At 32.2% G+C, this 17,846-nt stretch overlaps 1 protein-coding gene across 1 annotated transcript; it reads left to right on the plus strand.

The window, feature by feature from the left end:
- The first annotated feature begins 556 nt into the window (after window positions 1-556).
- Window positions 557-10,202, plus strand: LOC139493925 (uncharacterized). The gene is made up of 8 exons (XM_071282094.1): window positions 557-673; window positions 1,231-1,416; window positions 3,494-3,618; window positions 5,059-5,206; window positions 6,159-6,272; window positions 6,932-7,009; window positions 8,584-8,668; window positions 9,439-10,202. Exons 1-8 carry the CDS (start codon window positions 631-633, stop codon window positions 9,830-9,832), a joined length of 1,173 nt encoding a protein of 390 aa, XP_071138195.1. The 5' UTR covers window positions 557-630; the 3' UTR covers window positions 9,833-10,202.
- The last annotated feature ends 7,644 nt before the right edge of the window (window positions 10,203-17,846 follow it).

Genomic DNA, 17,846 nt, shown 5'->3' on the forward strand with positions numbered 1-17,846 from the left:
CAGGTACAACCAAACTTCAAAACCAGATCCTTATATCTATGGAAGAATTTAGTAAAGGTTTTAAGTAATTTGTGGTAACGAAATCCCTGGCTTAATTATATACCAGTAATACATAGATTACGTTCGTTAAAATCAAAAACATCACAACAGACTAGGACATAGCGAACGAGTTGTGAAATATAAACACCGTAAGATGGTGCCAAAGGAACATCACCATCCAAAAAGGGAAAATTAACAATAGGGAACGAAAAATCGTCCCTTTTGTCCTAAATTTTAGTGCCATTTGGTAAGATCATACGAGTTTCTATATCCGCAATTAAAGAAAAACAAAAGCAAATACCGTGCGATATTGCGCTTCATGAAACCTTTGTCAGACGATCAGTCAAAAGAAATCTAGTTAAGTACAATTGCAATACGTACTGACCAGTTATGTAATGCGCTTTCAATTGTATTTTCGTGCACTGTGTATTGTTGAATTGAATTATTCGTTAACGATAATAAATAGATGACTAGATTTAAGATTAGTGTAGATGTTTGTAAGCGGAAAGGACAAACTTCCTGTTTGAGGATTATCGTACAAAATGGATTTAGTATAAGGACTTTGTGACAAATAAAAAATACAACAACTTGATGGACTTGATAGTTAGTATATGGACACTTATTTTCATTAAATGTAAGTATAATCAATATAATTACAACGTATTCCCAATCATTTAAACAATACACAAATGAACAAAATTTAAAATTTGAAAACCTTTTGTTTTATCAATTAGATCTATTTGGATGTGAGGAATACAAAAATTTATTTTAACGACACAAAAACACATCTTAAATACGAAGATATGAATACATTTTTTTTAACTGAAAACAAACACAAAAACAAAACAAAAGAGTATTATAAAATTCCAGTATTATAAAATTCCCACGTTTGAGAAAAAAGCCTAAAAAACAAAAACAAAAATAAAACAAAAAACAAAATGCAAATAAGACATATATAGAAAATAAATTAAATACCAGAACGGCTCAGAACCATAAATGAAACATCTATAGAGAACGTTCATTTTTTAATCAAATTACTTGGAATTGATCCTGATGAAAATATTCTGACACGGCGAATTACCAAATATACATTTAACATTTCGTCAAAAAAGATAAAAGCTTGAGTTTTGCTTATACCTTTTACGAAAGGAAACGGCAAACTCCATATGTTTATAAATAATCTATTTATAGGTACAACAGCTACACTATATTATTCTGACACAGATAACAAAAGTTACTACCAAGCAGAGCAGTTTTGCAATAACGTTGGGGGAGTGCTCTTGAGGTACGGAGAAAGATTCAGTAAAGTTATTCGTACCTGCGGAAAAACCCGAAAGGATGTTTGGACCGGTAAACCATGGTATCTAAAATGGGAAAGTAGGTGTACTTAAAAAGGGACACAAGGTCTCAAAGTAAAGTTAAGATGAGAAACAAGACTAAAGTTAAGGGAACAGCCACCAATGGGTCTTCAACACACGAAGAAAAACACGAATCCCGAGCTGGCCCCTATACAAAAAAAAAATTGTTTTATCCACCATTTAAAGTTTGCAAAAAGAGACATTGAAAATTTAGTATCCGATTATCCATTTACCAAAAGTAAAACATGCCTTGTTTTCGATCCGCGATCTTCTTTTTATCTAAATTTAGAATTCAATTCAAAAACAAAACTTTTGTCTCTCAGACTGAGTTCTTGCATACTATCAGTGAACACTGATACACTAACATAGAAATAAGAACTTAACCATACTTACAACACTGATACACTAACATAGAAATAAGAACTTAACCATACTTACAACACTGATAAACTAACATAGAAATAAGAACTTAACCATACTTACAACATGTGTAAACACTGATACACTAACATAGAAATAAGAACTTAACCATACTTACAACACTGATAAACTAACATAGAAATAAGAACTTAACCATACTTACAACATGTGTAAACACTGATAAACTAACATAAAAATAAGAACTTAACCATACTTACAACATGTGTAAACACTGATACACTAACATAGAAATAAGAACCTAACCATACTTACAACATGTGTAAACACTGATACACTAACATAGAAATAAGAACTTAACCATACTTACAACACTGATACACTAACATAGAAATAAGAACTTAACCATACTTACAACACTGATAAACTAACATAGAAATAAGAACTTAACCATACTTACAACATGTGTAAACACTGATACACTAACATAGAAATAAGAACTTAACCATACTTACAACATGTGTAAACACTGATACACTAACATAGAAATAAGAACTTAACCATACTTACAACACTGATAAACTAACATAGAAATAAGAACTTAACCATACTTACAACACTGATAAACTAACATAGAAATAAGAACTTAACCATACTTACAACATGTGTAAACACTGATACACTAACATAGAAATAAGAACTTAACCATACTTACAACATGTGTAAACACTGATACACTAACATAGAAATAAGAACTTAACCATACTTACAACATGTGTAAAAGAGGGTCTCAAATCACAGGCACTTGTTTCTATCCATTGGCAGGTCGACTATCCATATCTATAATTTCGTTAGCCACCTTCTTCTATTTTTCTCTATTCTTTATAAATTTTGCCCATTATTCTCTATTCTTTATATTTTAGCTATCCATTATTCTTTATCCCTTATCTTTGTTCTCTTTATAACACATTTTCCCGTACTATTGAAATTGAGAATGAAAATGGGGAAGGTGTCAAAGAGACAACAACCCCACCATAAAACAGACAACAGCAGAAGGTCAGCAATAGATCTTCAATGTAGCGAAAAACTCCCGCACCCGGAGGCGTCCTTCAGCTGGCCCCTAAACAAATATTTATACTAGTTCAGTGACAATGGACGTCATACTAAACTCCGAATTATACACAAGAAACTAAATTTAAAAATCATACAAGACTAACAAAGGGACAGCCGCAAAAATACGGCGGGGTTAAACATGTTTTTTGAGATCCCAACCCTCTCCCTATACCTCTAGCTAATGTAGAAATATTACCTATTGAAACCACATACAGACTCTCATAAAAACAATTTGTTTCAAAATTTTACGTCACCAACATCCTTCATATACCCAGCATAATTGTATTTATAGTTAATTTTGAGGTAGCGACCATTTAGTGGGGTATAAAGTTTTTTTTGTTTTTTTTTATTTTGAAAAAATATTTTTCGTATCACGCAAGCATCAACATTTATATATTTTTTGGAGTGGGGACTTAACATTTTATTTATTGGCAAATATTCCCCCGTCTTCCCTTTCCTCTGAATAACATATATTTTCTTCGTCGGAATAGAATATTCTTTTAAGAACATAAGCCCTCCTACTTAAATGGTTGTCCCCTTCTGTGGTCTCATAAGTCAGGACATTTGAATTAGGTTAGTCAGTGGTATTCTATTGTTTTATTCAGATTGTTATTATGATGGTAATATTAACACACTAAGAACAGCAGTAGTAAACAGAACCTCAGATAAACACGTGGGAAAGTGTGCAGACTTTTGTGCCAATGAGAATTACACGCGCTTTGCTGTACAGGTAAATGTTAAATAACTCAATTCGGACAAATATACAACGAGTCTATGAATTCCATTGAATGTTTATGCGTTTTTTTCTCTCTTAATTTTTGCACTGAAGTGATGGTGACGAAAAATTATTGAAAACTCCTAAATGAATATGAGAGAAAAAAATATTGGTAATAACAAGTTATCGAATGACCTTAAATAATGTGCGAAACCCATACCATGCTATAAGCTATGACTTGAAAAAAACAGTATAACAACATTGTTAACGTTTTTTTATATACAACTCGACCTGCTTAATCTCTTAAATCTACACTAAATGAAAGGGACAGGTATTTTCCTTTAGCAACACAGTTTTAGAGCTGAAGAAAGTTGATTCTGCTTGAAAGTTCGGTGAGGGCCTTGATAATTCAATAAGTTTCGTGTTTCAAGAAAAAATTAATAAACTAGAATTTTGGCGTTTTAGGGCTTTACCGTACCTGCACCTTTGTTTTTTTATTAGGTCTTTCCACTTTTCCGCTTTTTAAAAGTTTTTACAAGATGTCCCTTAGATTTTTCGCATATGATATCGAACAGTAATTGGGCTTTTGAAACTGACCCTGTTTAACTGAACACTTTTTATTGTTAGAGTTATCTCCAAATTTATCAATTTTCTCGTTATATCATCAGGATCTTAAAAATGATTCTGACCGAAGCGGTCTAAAGACTCCATATGAAAGTTATTTCCCCTTTTGTATTCTTTAATAAGAAAAATGTAATTGTAACTGGTAAACCATAAGTGATAGACACCTAGGGTCTTTTGATTTTTATGTACTTGGACCAAAAAAAAAAGTAAGAAAATAAGGCCAAGGTTAAAAGGTCAAGGTCATGTTTTAAAGTTTATTTTGGCTTGTTTTCACTTCTTTTCAGAAACCGTATAAGATATCGAAAATAATTTTCAACTAAACTGATAGTTGCGACATGTCGTAACACAGACATTTTGGTTGAAATGGTGCGTAGACATTTCTTGGGAGTTTTAGCCCCTCTATTTTTATTAATATTAAATATTAAGAATTATACGTATAGTTATATAACTCATTAACCATATATAATAAAGACCTAGGGTTTTCTGATTTGATGTCCTTGATCTATGACCATTGTATTTTTTTACATTTGGTTATTTTACGTATAACTTTGAAAATGTTAACCATGATAAGTGACCTTTTTAAAACCGGAAGTAGCAATTTTAAGCCAAAAAAAATATAGAAACAATACTTTTTTAGAATCAGAGTAAAGTAAGCTATTATTTGACACCTGAAGTAACTTTAATTTAACCGGAAGTGGCTTATTATCTCCCTTAATTGATGAAAAAAGTTCCTCAACATTGTATTTCAAAATCATTATCTTAATTTGAGTGGAAAGACCTTAAATGTTCTCTGAGCAAGTGGTTTTTAATTTGTTATTTCCTTTTTTACAGACCAAGTCATGCTTCTGTTATAACAAAAGTGTTATATTTACCGCATCTTTCTGTTTTGGTCAAGAAATTCAATGTCCCGGAAACAGTAACGATGTATGCGGAACAGGAGAGTATGGAAGCTTTCCATATTATGTGGTCTATGAAAAAGGTAAACTTTATAGTTACAACACGATAATTGGCCTTCTCGTTGGGCTCTACGTTTACCCCCCATAGGTTTATAAAAAATTGCTAGTCATCTTTCTAGATGTTATTCCTTGTTAACCTGGTCAGGTCTTAAATCTATCTATCTGTTCCTGTAACAATTAACATAATTATTCCCCCCTCCCTCCCTGTTTATTAAGATAATTTGACGCCAAACTGAAACAAACAATGGTTTATCTTACATTTATTGGTGAATTATTGGCCGTTACGCCTGAAAGCATTGTGTCATTAGAAACAATATTGCTCTGTAGAAAGAGCATAAGTATGACCATCCTAGGATCATAATTTCGGAATGAGAAAAGTTTAAAAAAAATTATTAAACTTTTAATTACCTAGAATATGTTGTCAGTTTATCAAGATTTGAAAAGAATTGACCAACTGGATCACAAGTTATTGCACTACCAAAATCTCAATTCAAAATAGAATTTCAGCATGACGATTTTGTTCTATCATACGTGTATGACCTCCGAATTTATTTCACTATTATGGACAAGATAAATCTATTATAAGATTTTTTTGCAGATATTAAATTTTCTCGTTTGCTTCAAACCTTCTTCGTGCTTTGTAAGATTAGTATAAAGCGGAAACATGTCGTCATGCTAGTATGCATGTAATATTTGTCATTGGCCATTAACACATCTTTTATCTATAGGTCATATAAGTCTTTAACAATAGACAAGTGTATCGTCCTAAATATATAATTTAGGCAGGTCATGAAGAAAATAATAAGTTAGAACAATTGAAACAACATGTTAATCTCTTAGTCTATTTGTGAAATGAATGCATAAATCTAACTGAATGTGTCACAGATCTGCCATTAATAAACCACCTCACTTTAGGATATTGAAATTTTAATTATATCGTTAACACTTATCGTTTCTTCTTCTTTCTATTTATAGTGAATTCTCTCCAAAATAATATCTGCCGCACGAGGTTATACGCAGACACAACTACTTCTAGTAAAGAAATAAACTCGGACTGCAATTCAACAAACATGACCTATATTTGCAGCGGTATGTTATTTCAGATTAGGTTAACGACTCGCGCAGTAATGTTAGCGAACAGAATCTAAAGCATACTTAGAAATATTTCCAACATCATACACCATTGGATGAATGTGGCCAAAAAAGAAAGGAAACGCAAATGACGTTATTCTTATTTTGGCATACTATTATTGCCCTTTATGGGTTCTGTAATTTGGGAAATACAAAATATTCTAAGTACATTCATACTAATAATGAAGTTATATTACCCGTAGTCAGTTTAGATGCTAAAACGACAAATTGGGTTGGATTAACTTTGGTGAGTATATATATGTAGAAAAAAAATGTGAAAAATTGGTCGTCTTAAAATTTGCAAAATTATTAAAAAGATCTTCCGAAATTCCATTTATTTCTTGGAGCTTCAAGACATGATTTCTTGATTTTTTAAAGAAACATTCTTTCCGTTCTAGTCTCGTCTCATGATCAACATTTTAGGGTGCATATTTCACATATTTCATTTTGATTTCTTTTGGTGTTTATAAATTGAAAATTAATCAATCGGATTTATTAATTGTTGCGCACTTACTAATTTAATGGAAAGATTCAACAACAAGAGTGGTCCACCAACATGACCAATGGAAAGGAAGGGGTACAAAGCAAGTATCAAATGAATTCAATTTTTATTTCAGTTGGTAGTTCTGACGATATTGAATGTAATTTGAATGATTTACTACAATCAAAGAGTTCAGAAAACACTGGAGGAAAAGGTTTGTAACAAGATATAGTGAGCGTAAAGGGGACGGAAGCCAAACAGGTCCAAGACCACAATTGTCGTCCCTTGATTTTCAAATATAGTCCCTAGTGTTGACAGTGGGTCACTTGTCATTAATTTTTATACCCCTTCCAAATTTATTTCTCCATGTTTAATGCCTCAAATTGCAAGTAGGGGGGTGGGGGGGGGGCAACACTGTAAAAAAATTTGGGTCCAGAATTTTAAAGGAAAGTAGTGATTTGGTCCAGCTGAAAAAGGTTAAAAATTAGCACTTCGAAAGCTGTCAAAAGATTTCAAGACGCCCTAAACATAAAATTGTCCACATTTTGAGCTAGAGCCGATGAAGTTTTCTATAATTTTGATATAATTTGTCCCAAAAGTAGTACAACACACTGTAAAAGTTTCTTTGAGAAAGCGCAGGTGGGATTTTTTTTATTTTCATTTTATGTTCTAAAAGAAATGCACTACGAAATAATTGTGGTCTCGGACCAACAACTACACTTAAAATAAAACATGTATATTGACATATTAGGATTTCATTATACGGTAATTAGCCAATAGACACGTGGGAAAACTGTATACTGCAACTCTTATATAATTCCTAAAATAATACTAACATTTGAGTAAAGCAAAAAAACAACAGTCACTGAACACCCTCATAAAAGTTAAAGCAATATGATGCTCTATAATAACAATATTAATTATTATTAAATGATATCAGCAAAGCAGCCCTAGTATGAATAAATCAGTATCTAAATAATGGTGACTTTGTCCTGTTGATATCAATCCGGAGTAAATATTTGTTTTCGGACAGTTCCTTTCCGTATTGGCCCCCGTATAAGCCCATGGGCTAATGCTGGACGTTCACTTCCGGTTTCAATTTTCTTACGACTCAGCTTATAACTGTTAACTTTGAACGTATTGTTATGCATAAAATGCATTTTTATTTGTAAGTGATACATTTGTCCTGGCAAAATATGTCTGGGCGGACACATAAAACTAGTATAAAAAGTCAATGGTTACAGAATTTACTAGTATATTAAGTCCGATATTAGTAATCTATGTCCCCAGACTAATATTCCTAGGAAATCATGCCCTATAAAATCCTATAATAAATGGAAATTTAAATGTTATGTTTTACATATTCATATATTTGAACTTAATGTTTTGTAACGTCTTGAAACGGAAATATTTCTCAGCCTTTTCGAGTACGACCCTCCATTATTTTCACTGTTTCATTTCCGATGATCAATCATCAGAACGCAGACGATTCTAGAATATAACTGTTTGAAAATGTTCCTCCCCGCTACTTTATAATGAATTGTTATAGCATTTTCTTAGATTAAGTATTTGGACGAGAAATCAGAAATTACATCTGACAATGTTGACAAAAATTCCATCGTGAATGCGAAAAGACAAGTATGAATTTCTGTATCTTCTTCTACTTTAAGATAAGTTGCTTAGTTTAATTGAAGAATAACAATCATTCAATAAAAGTGTTATGAACTGGCTGTGTTGACCCTGTTATAAATCGTCGATTATAATTTGATAATAATATTTCTATTACAGGAATGGTTAGTGGTCTAGTAGTCGGCAATGTTATTATACTGATTTTGATCTTCGTTACCATGTACATAATTTACAGGAAATATAGGTAATATTTCATAAGTATGCTACTATATCAATTTAAGATTAAAATGTCGTTTGCTAAATCAGTTCATGTGGCAAATATTTCAATCCCAATGACACATTATTAACATGAAGTGTGCTAATAATGATAGAATAAAAGTTCAGTTAGAATTAGGAAATTTTTTAATAAAGAGAGAAGAGTAAAGCTATTACAGGAATGTTACTCAAGTCGAAAAACTAACAAAGCAACGACAAAAAACGAATAATGACAGTTAGACAAACAACAGTTTATAATACAGTTAGACAAACATCAGAAAAGCCAGTGTAAAACAAACCCCAATAAAAACCAAGGGTGATCTCAGGTGCTTCGGAAGGGAAAGCATATCCGACGGCACATGTGGCAACCATCGTGTTACTCATACAAGTAAAAACCTGGTGATCAGTCTAAATCGATATGTTACATTCAAAGTAAATGGACGTTATTACGGTCACGTCATCTGTAAAACAAGATACGAAAAAAATTAAGAACTCATACATGATTGATGATAAAATCAATATGTGTGCCATGCAATAAAATCAATATTCAAACATATATTAATAACAAATACCTATTAATTTCTTCATTCGAATTATGAATTGAAAGTAGTTTGTATGTTGACAACTATATGTAGATTTTGTTTTCTTGTCTTAATTTCTTGTTGTGACCTTTCATATGATACTTACTTTCACCAATATCACTCATCTAAAATTATTAGTAAGATTTATAATTTTATTATTCACTGTTATTTTTTTCAGAAAAAATGGCCAAACATCTAAATCAATTATGAGGACAGAAAATAGTGACCCGAAGAAAAATAATTTTTCATTATACGCATCCGTATCAGAAGAAACAATTACATCCGGGAATGTTCTATCGAATGATCAATCAAACTTAGTTCCTTCTGACTCAAACAATTCTCAGAAACATCATAAATTCAACTCGTTTCAAAATGCAAAAACTTCAAATACGAAAGAAGAAGATCATTATGAAATCAAACCCGATGGCGTTTACGACATTTCTTCCCGTAATGCACTTAACAAAACAGAGAAGGAAAATGACAATATTTACGATCGTCAATTAGAAGACACATACGACACAGGAAATCTTAAAGGTATCAACCAGACCGTAGATGTTTACGATCACACATAGCAATAATCATGTTTAATTACAATCCTTGGATATAAGACATACTACAGTCGAGTATTGAATGGAAGCTTGGTCATGTGCTAGCTTCACACCGGATGTCCCCATCCGAAATCCGAGGAATAATCCCAATCCCGCGGAGCAATTAAATAAAAGATTGTAACGGTGGGTAGGTATTTAATTCCCAAGGATCACAATTCCTCTATAGGAATCGGATCCAGATTTTACTTTTCTAACTTTTCATTAATCGCTCCACGAGACCCGCGGTTTCCGATCAGCATACCCGGTTTGAGCCTAATCTTTACTGTGTCTAAAATCAATCTAGATGTTCCTTTTTTATTGGGCAAGAAATAAATGATGATCTATTTTAAACTACAATGTATGTGAAGGGTTTTTTTCTTTCCAATACATGACGACCAAATTGCATACTTTCCTCTTCTACGATTAAATAATAATAAAACAATGCGTTTTGTTGTACTTCTAGCTTCGTTTGAAACATTGAGCAATTGCTCGATGCATAAACAAAGGCGACCAAAGAAGACATCTACAGGTGTTAATGGCACATCTTCTTATTGAATAGAACGATTTGATACATCGCTCGCTAAAAGAAACATGTTCATCATGGTGTACTTCGTTCACATTGTTTAGGCTGATGGTGCCACATGTGGAGCAGAATCTCCTTACCCTTCCAGAGCACCGAATATCCCACTAGTTTTGCTTTAAAGGGAACCAAGCTGCTCTTGCTTAAGTTTTAAATGACGTTCGTGCCTTGTAATTCTTTGATCTATCGCTAACAGTCTTGTTTAGCTCTTGTCATAGACAAACGTGTTTTAATTTGAAGGTCAAGTTTCAAGGTTAGAAAATGTATATGACCGATAGATTACGAATTGTATTATGTTATACAAACAGTTCATTCATCCGTCGAAAATAAACTTACTGTGCCAAGGAAAAAACTGATAAACGACGAAAAAACAATAACAGTCTACAAAACACTACGAAGAAAACTGAAAACTGAGCATCACGACCCCATCTTAATCGGGATGATCTTGCGTGTTATGAAGGATAATCAATTCTGTTCCAAAGAATATTATTTTTATAGGTTAGACAATACTTGGTCATGTTTTATGAAGATTTAATCCTAAGGCGAAGCACCTGAGATCACCCCTAGTTTTTGGTGGGGTTCGTGTTGTTTATTCTTTAGTTTTCTATGTTGTGTCGTGTGTACTATTGTTTTTCTGTTTGTCCTTTTCATTTTTAGCCATGGAATTGTCAGTTTGTTTTAGATTTATGAGTTTGACTGTCCCTTTGGTATCTTTCGTCCCTCTTTTAGAACATGTTCACACTTTCGAGTGACCTTACAAAACTATTCTTTCCTATTGTAATATCAAACCTAAATAAGAGTTCACTTTTTATAATGAACTAAATATAAAACATAGGTAATGATCATTTCAATGGATTAAATGAAATAGCACTGACATAGTTTGTGAAGGATAAATTGTTTTTCTTCTGCTTCATGTAAAATTTAATACTTATATGTCTTTCGATTTTTTTAATTTTAAATATAGATTCTACCACTGCATCGAGTGTGATACGATATTTATCCACTCGAGACAGTTAAATTTTCAAATTTAAAACGAGAGGCTCGCCGAGCGTTTTAAATATTTAAAATTTTACTGTCGAAAGTGGATAAAAATCTTATTACACGAGATTCGGTGGTAGAATCTGTTTCTCTAATGATTTTCAAACAATATGCAGGCAAACGTGTTCCTTCTTTTCGAATGATCTGCAAAAAAATGTGTTCTTTCTATGTGACGTCATCGGGCATGGTCGCCTTTTTTCATGACGTCACAGTAGCAAATTCAGAGGAAAGCAAGAAAATTCGACGTCATAATCGGATTTTAACCAATGAAGAACTGGGACCAAACGAACCACACGTTGATTACATTTTTTTTATACAATGGGTGCAGAAAGAGATATATTGACGAAGAATAAGAGAAAAAGCAATACAATGTTATATAAATCCCCTTTTTGAAATTTGATATTTTTTTATAAATATAAAACTCTCTGTATGAATATTTGAATTCAGACCATTCAACATTAAATGCTTACTTTTTATTGATAAATTTAAATGTATTGAAAAACAATCCTTGCTTTATATATCAGCAGTCTGACATTGTGTTTTTTTTTTCAAATGTAAGGTATGTAAATTAGATAAATATCATTTTATTTAATCTTTAAAAAAAATGTGTGTATTCTATATATGCATGACATTTTGCAAAATTCAAAAGGTTTTTATTTTAATCTTTGCTCTTTCATCTTTAATCAGTAGGCTATTTTCCCAAGGAAAATGCCTTAGGGGATTGTACACTTCGTTAGTGCAGCTATTAAGAGTTCATTTTAATAATTAATTGACAATGAAAAGTCATTCATGTATAGCATTTCATAGTGCATGGAAAACCATGTACTATGAAAATTGGAGGGCAAAAAGCTGACTTTTCATTGGACGAGAAGGAGTGAGTATGTTCTAATCACGGGTTGTTATTCTTAAAAAAATCAAAACATTAACGTTTTCAAAGAGCTGGGCTAAAGTTCGAGTAACAAACAAGATATGAGACATGTACAATCTATAATACTAAACTAACGAGGTAAAATTTGTCAGCCGTCTGGGGTAAAAATGACAAATCAAAGAATTTAACTTTATATATAGCTTATATAGGACAATGTTGTTGATTAAAAAAATATACCACCTCAGACCCTTTTGTTTTCCAAAAAATTGATATTGCTAATAATTAACAAGTTCCAGGTCGAATCCGATACAGATACCAATAGTACATTCACATGTTACCTATTACCTTATCTGTACGTTCCGCATCTGACAGGCGCACCACCAAACAGTGTATTTAGGATGTTGCTATATACTAAATTCAATCATTGTCAAATTGTTCCCTATTGTAGTATTTTAATATGTAAGACTTTCTAAGATGGCAATACGAATACTAAAAATCTGGACTTAAAATAAAGCGTATAGGTACAGTTTTCAATTTGTTAGCGGGCATGACGTAAAACAGCGAATCAACGAATTCGACTTTATTTAAAACTAATATAGGACAATGCTGTTGATTAAAAAAGAAACTCCATTCCAGGACCTTTTGTTCTCCCAATAATTAATATTACCAATAATTGATAAGTTCCAGGTCTACGGGTTCAAACAGAAAGATTTTGAAAGCAGAGAAAACTGCATCTTATAATCAGCATGACTTTATCAGATGACAAAACCAATACTAAAATAAGGCTTACGCATAGTTATATACTTTTATTCAGTCACGGACCCGCGATATCTCAGGTGTATTCTGGTTATAATATGAAAATATATTTTCACATTACACAATTCATGATCATAATAAAAAAAAATCACGTTTAACACATTTTTTTATCATATTAAAAGGAAAACAGTACAAATTTAAAGGTTTGTTTTAAATTTGCATCTACATTTTACCGACTATTTTCAATAAGCAGATGAATCCATTAATTCTTCAATAGTATTGAACAAGTTCCTTCTATCAAGTACAAGCATTATCTATTTACCACTGGAACTGAGGACAGGGGACACTTCAGTTCATTTGTTGTGATGTGTGTTTAATAGTTTGTTTTATTTTTATGTAAATATCATTATTATTATATATTATAATGTGGAGCAGGATCTGTTTACCCTTCCGGAGCACCTGATATCACCCCAAGTTTTTGTTGGGGTTCGCGTTGCTTAATCTTTAGTTTTCAATGTTGTGTCATGTGTACTATTGTTGTCTGTTTGTCTTTTTCATTTTTAGCCAAAGCGTTGTGAGTTTATTTTCGATTTATGAGTTTGGCTGTCCTATTTTTCGTCCCTCTTTTACTTAAGCGTAAACTTCAAATTCGTTCGATTTGATTCGTTTTCTCAAAATGACGGATACCGAGGAACTAATTGATATCACCACATTTGTTAGTTCACGTTGAAAGGTTTAGTAAAACGGATTGCTGCTGTTGTGGAAATAATGTTTTATTCCGGATTCTTGCCATATTCGTTGTTTTTCTTCATTTTTTGTATGCATTCATTAGCCAATCACTTCGTGATCCAAAACAAAACACTCACAATTACTAATTATAATCGAGGAATCATATCACCTGAAGCTTTTGCTTTTGAATGGTTCTTGTTACTTTTATTTTACGTTTGCATGTGGTTTTTTTTATCATAAGCAACGAATTATTTTAATAACGGATTTCCATAATGTAAGGACACTACAAACTTGTTGTCATTAGAAAGTTAATAATGGTAGCAGTGGATGCATTAAGGGTATGTATATCACATTTCTTGATTTGGATGTAGGAGACAACTTGTTTGGAAACATTGTCGAATTTATCAACATTTGTTACCATGCTTTTCATTTTGAGAGTGATTGACGCTATCCTATATTTTTTATGTTTGATTTTTCTAGATATTTAAACACCAAAACAAACGTAAATTCCTGAACAAGGTGTATGCATTTTTGTTCAAGATGCATACAGAGGCAAATCGGAATATTCTGAAAAAGTGGATTCTTTTATTTGTTTCTATTGACCGAATCTATTTTTTTTTGTCACGCAAATGTGGAAACAAGTATAATTCGATTATGGATTTACAACACATACTTTTGAACGTTCAACTATCAACGCTAATTCGTTCCCTCTAAATTCTGTGACACGCCATGACCATTCCTTCCAAAGATGATAAAAAGTAGTGTTAAGTAAAATTCGGTAACAAGGGTTTGGCTGCTATGCATATTAGAATTTTTTTGTAACAAAACCTGAACAGAAAAAAATGAATGTTTACTTTCTAACTGTCATTTCATATACCGAAACTAAACTTCATGTAACTTGTGAATGCCGTTTCGGACTATGCCAGACCATGGGTTACACGCGAGCCAGATGAACATAAACTGCACACTTTATATGAGTTGCAGCAGACAACCAGTAAATATTATGCGCACACCGGTTAAAATATATATCTATGAAGCCTGTGGGACGATGCGGTGTTTTAAACTGGATATTCGACGGAAAATAGATTATCTTCTTATGTATAAATAGAGACACAAAAAAAAGATTTTAGTTAAATGATACATGGTACCATTCGAGTCTACATATAAACACCTTAAGGGGAAACCTTGGTTTTGTGTACTTGTTTTATGTATCCTTTTTGTTGATTTAACTCAGGAAAATTACCTTTTTATTCTCATCGGAATATATGACTATTGTATCATGCAAAGAGGGACGAAAGATACCAGAGGGACAGTCAAACTCATAAATCGAAATTAAACTGATAACGCCATGGCTAAAAATGAAAAGGACAAACAGACAAACAATAGTACACATGACACAAATGACGTTTGCACGTTTTAGTTAGCGAATAATTTTTTATGTCTTTTTCTTTTAAGTAAAGATTGATCTTGTCAGCTATATCAAAGTTTTGACTTTCTCCGGAATGGAAAAACTTTATTTGGCTATATAATTAAAGGAACATAATACAGTTATTCAGACACGATACAACTAAACTCTGTATTCTCGATAAATGCAAAAATTTTGAAACTAACAATATAGAATATAATAATTTGAGGTACAACATTATATTCTTACTGAATTAGAAGCTAATAAAATACTATGCAATTACAAATACGTTTGCGTGTGCCTTTCTATTACTGAATTCACATGTATCTTACTTACAAGTTCCTTTCCTTTCTGAAGATAACTCACAATCATCAAAACTCCGTACCGTATCAAATTATTTTCGTACAAAAATAAAGACGATACCCTTTGTTCCATCTAAAACTTTTTGTCTTAGATAGTTTCTGTTTAATTTAGTTTATAAACTTTCAAAGACTCATATTTAATGCTTTCTATCTTGTACAAACTCCTGTTTATTTTTCATGACTGTGTGTTTGCCTCTAGATATCGTTTGGCTTAATGTGTCGTAACAGTTGCAGTCGTATATTGGATTACCACACATCTCGTTTGTTGAGGCATGTTGTTTACAGAATCGATATAAAGTATTTACATATACATTGACGATACACACTGTTTCTGTCATTATTTTAGAAAAGTCCATTACTACACGAAACTAGAGGCGCCTTTAAAGAGCTTGTGTCGCTCATCTTGGTCTATGTGCATATCAAACAAAGGACACAGATAGATTCATGACAAAATTGTGTTTTGGTGATGTTGATGTGTTTTTGTAGATCTTACTTTACTTACATTCTTGCTACTTACAATTTTCTATAACTACAATAAACATGGCCCTCAAGTTACAATTGATACGTAGCTAGCTCAAAGTACGTTGATTTTGTTGAACGAGGAATACTACTTTCTCAAAAGTTGCCAAGACAGGGCTATGGATCAATCAAATTAAGGTCATCACTCAAGAAATTTTACGGTAGCCATCATGAGCTGATTGGCTATTATGACAAAAGTGTGTCAGAAATCTTATCTGATATTCTTCCTCAGTCTTAATTACCTTCCATCATTACCGACTTGAACAAAGAAATAACACGACGGGTGCCGTATACGGTGCAGGAAATGCTTACCCTTCCGGAACACCTGATTTCACTCCCGGTTTTTAGTGGAGTTCGTGTTGTTTCTTAATTATTATTTATAACTGTTGATGTAAATGTCCTTTGGTTTTGTGAGTCTTTGTTTACTCCTTGGTTTTGATTGTTATTGTCTTACTTTGCTGAACATTATTGCTGTTAACAGTTTATCTCTACTTATAATTATGTTCAAGGTTATAACCAAAAACGGTAAAATTTCCTTAAAATTACCAATTCAGGGGTAGCAACCCAACAACCGGTTATTTGATTCATCTACAAATTTCAGGGCAGACAGATCTTGACCTGATTAACAATTTTACCCTTGTCAGATTTGCTCTAAATGCTTTGGTTTCAGAGTTATAAGCCAAAATCTACATTTTACCCCTATGTTCTATTTCTAGCCATGATGGCCATCTTGGTTAGTTAGCCAGGTCACCGGACACATTTTTTAAACTAGATACCCCAATAATGATTGTGTCCAAGTTTGGTTAAATTTGGCCCAGTAGTTTAAGAGGAAAAGATTTTTGTAAAAGTTAACGACGACGGACGAGAGGTGATGAGAAAAGCTCACTTGGCCCTATGGGCCAGGTGAGCTTAAAAGCATACGGATGATTTAACATCTATTCCATTTTAATATGACGTTCTTAAATTGCTTTCAGTACACACCCGTGGTAAAATATGAATATAGTTGTATGTCAGCTAGTTGGCATTGTCATGATGTGTTTGGACTGTTTTAATCATACTCTCACGTCGTACGCTTTTCGTGAATGCGTTACCCGAGGTCAGTCTGTGTTAATGACGTCATATATATAATTTTATAATATAAATAAAGGCATAAAGAGAAAATCAGGATAAAATATTTATGCCCAAATGAATCATTTCTTAAGCCCTATATAATAAAACTTGAGCATAAAGGAACAAGATATACATATAAAAATACACACATTAACTTGCATGTCACATTTATTAATAGGTTTGTGAAAACAAATAATTTATCATATACTTAGACTTAATGACATATGATTTTTACCGTATGCTAATAGCATTAAATTAACGTTTATTTCATATTTTTCGAATTAGTGCTTAGCGGGCTGATATGAAAAGTTTATCACATGCTTCGATTGTTATCACATGGCATTCAGGTGATACTCGGCAAATTCGGAAAATGCACCTCAATGCTACGTTTTCAGGGAAAAACTTTACAAAGTAGTGTATAAAACAATTATTTGAATACTGGAAAGAAAATTGTGTAAAATAATAATAATAAAAAAATCAAACAAATGACTAAATAAATGCATTTTAAAAGTTTTTCTGAAAGATAATTTAGAAAGTTACTTTAAAAAAGTTGACTTTTCCAAACAATGTTCATTATGTATATTATTGAATTATTTTTTTGTCGATTCGACGGTCCATATTAAAATGGTTTT

Source organism: Mytilus edulis, chromosome 11 (assembly GCF_963676685.1).
Source record: "Mytilus edulis chromosome 11, xbMytEdul2.2, whole genome shotgun sequence".
NCBI classification, from domain to species: Eukaryota; Metazoa; Mollusca; class Bivalvia; order Mytilida; family Mytilidae; genus Mytilus; species Mytilus edulis.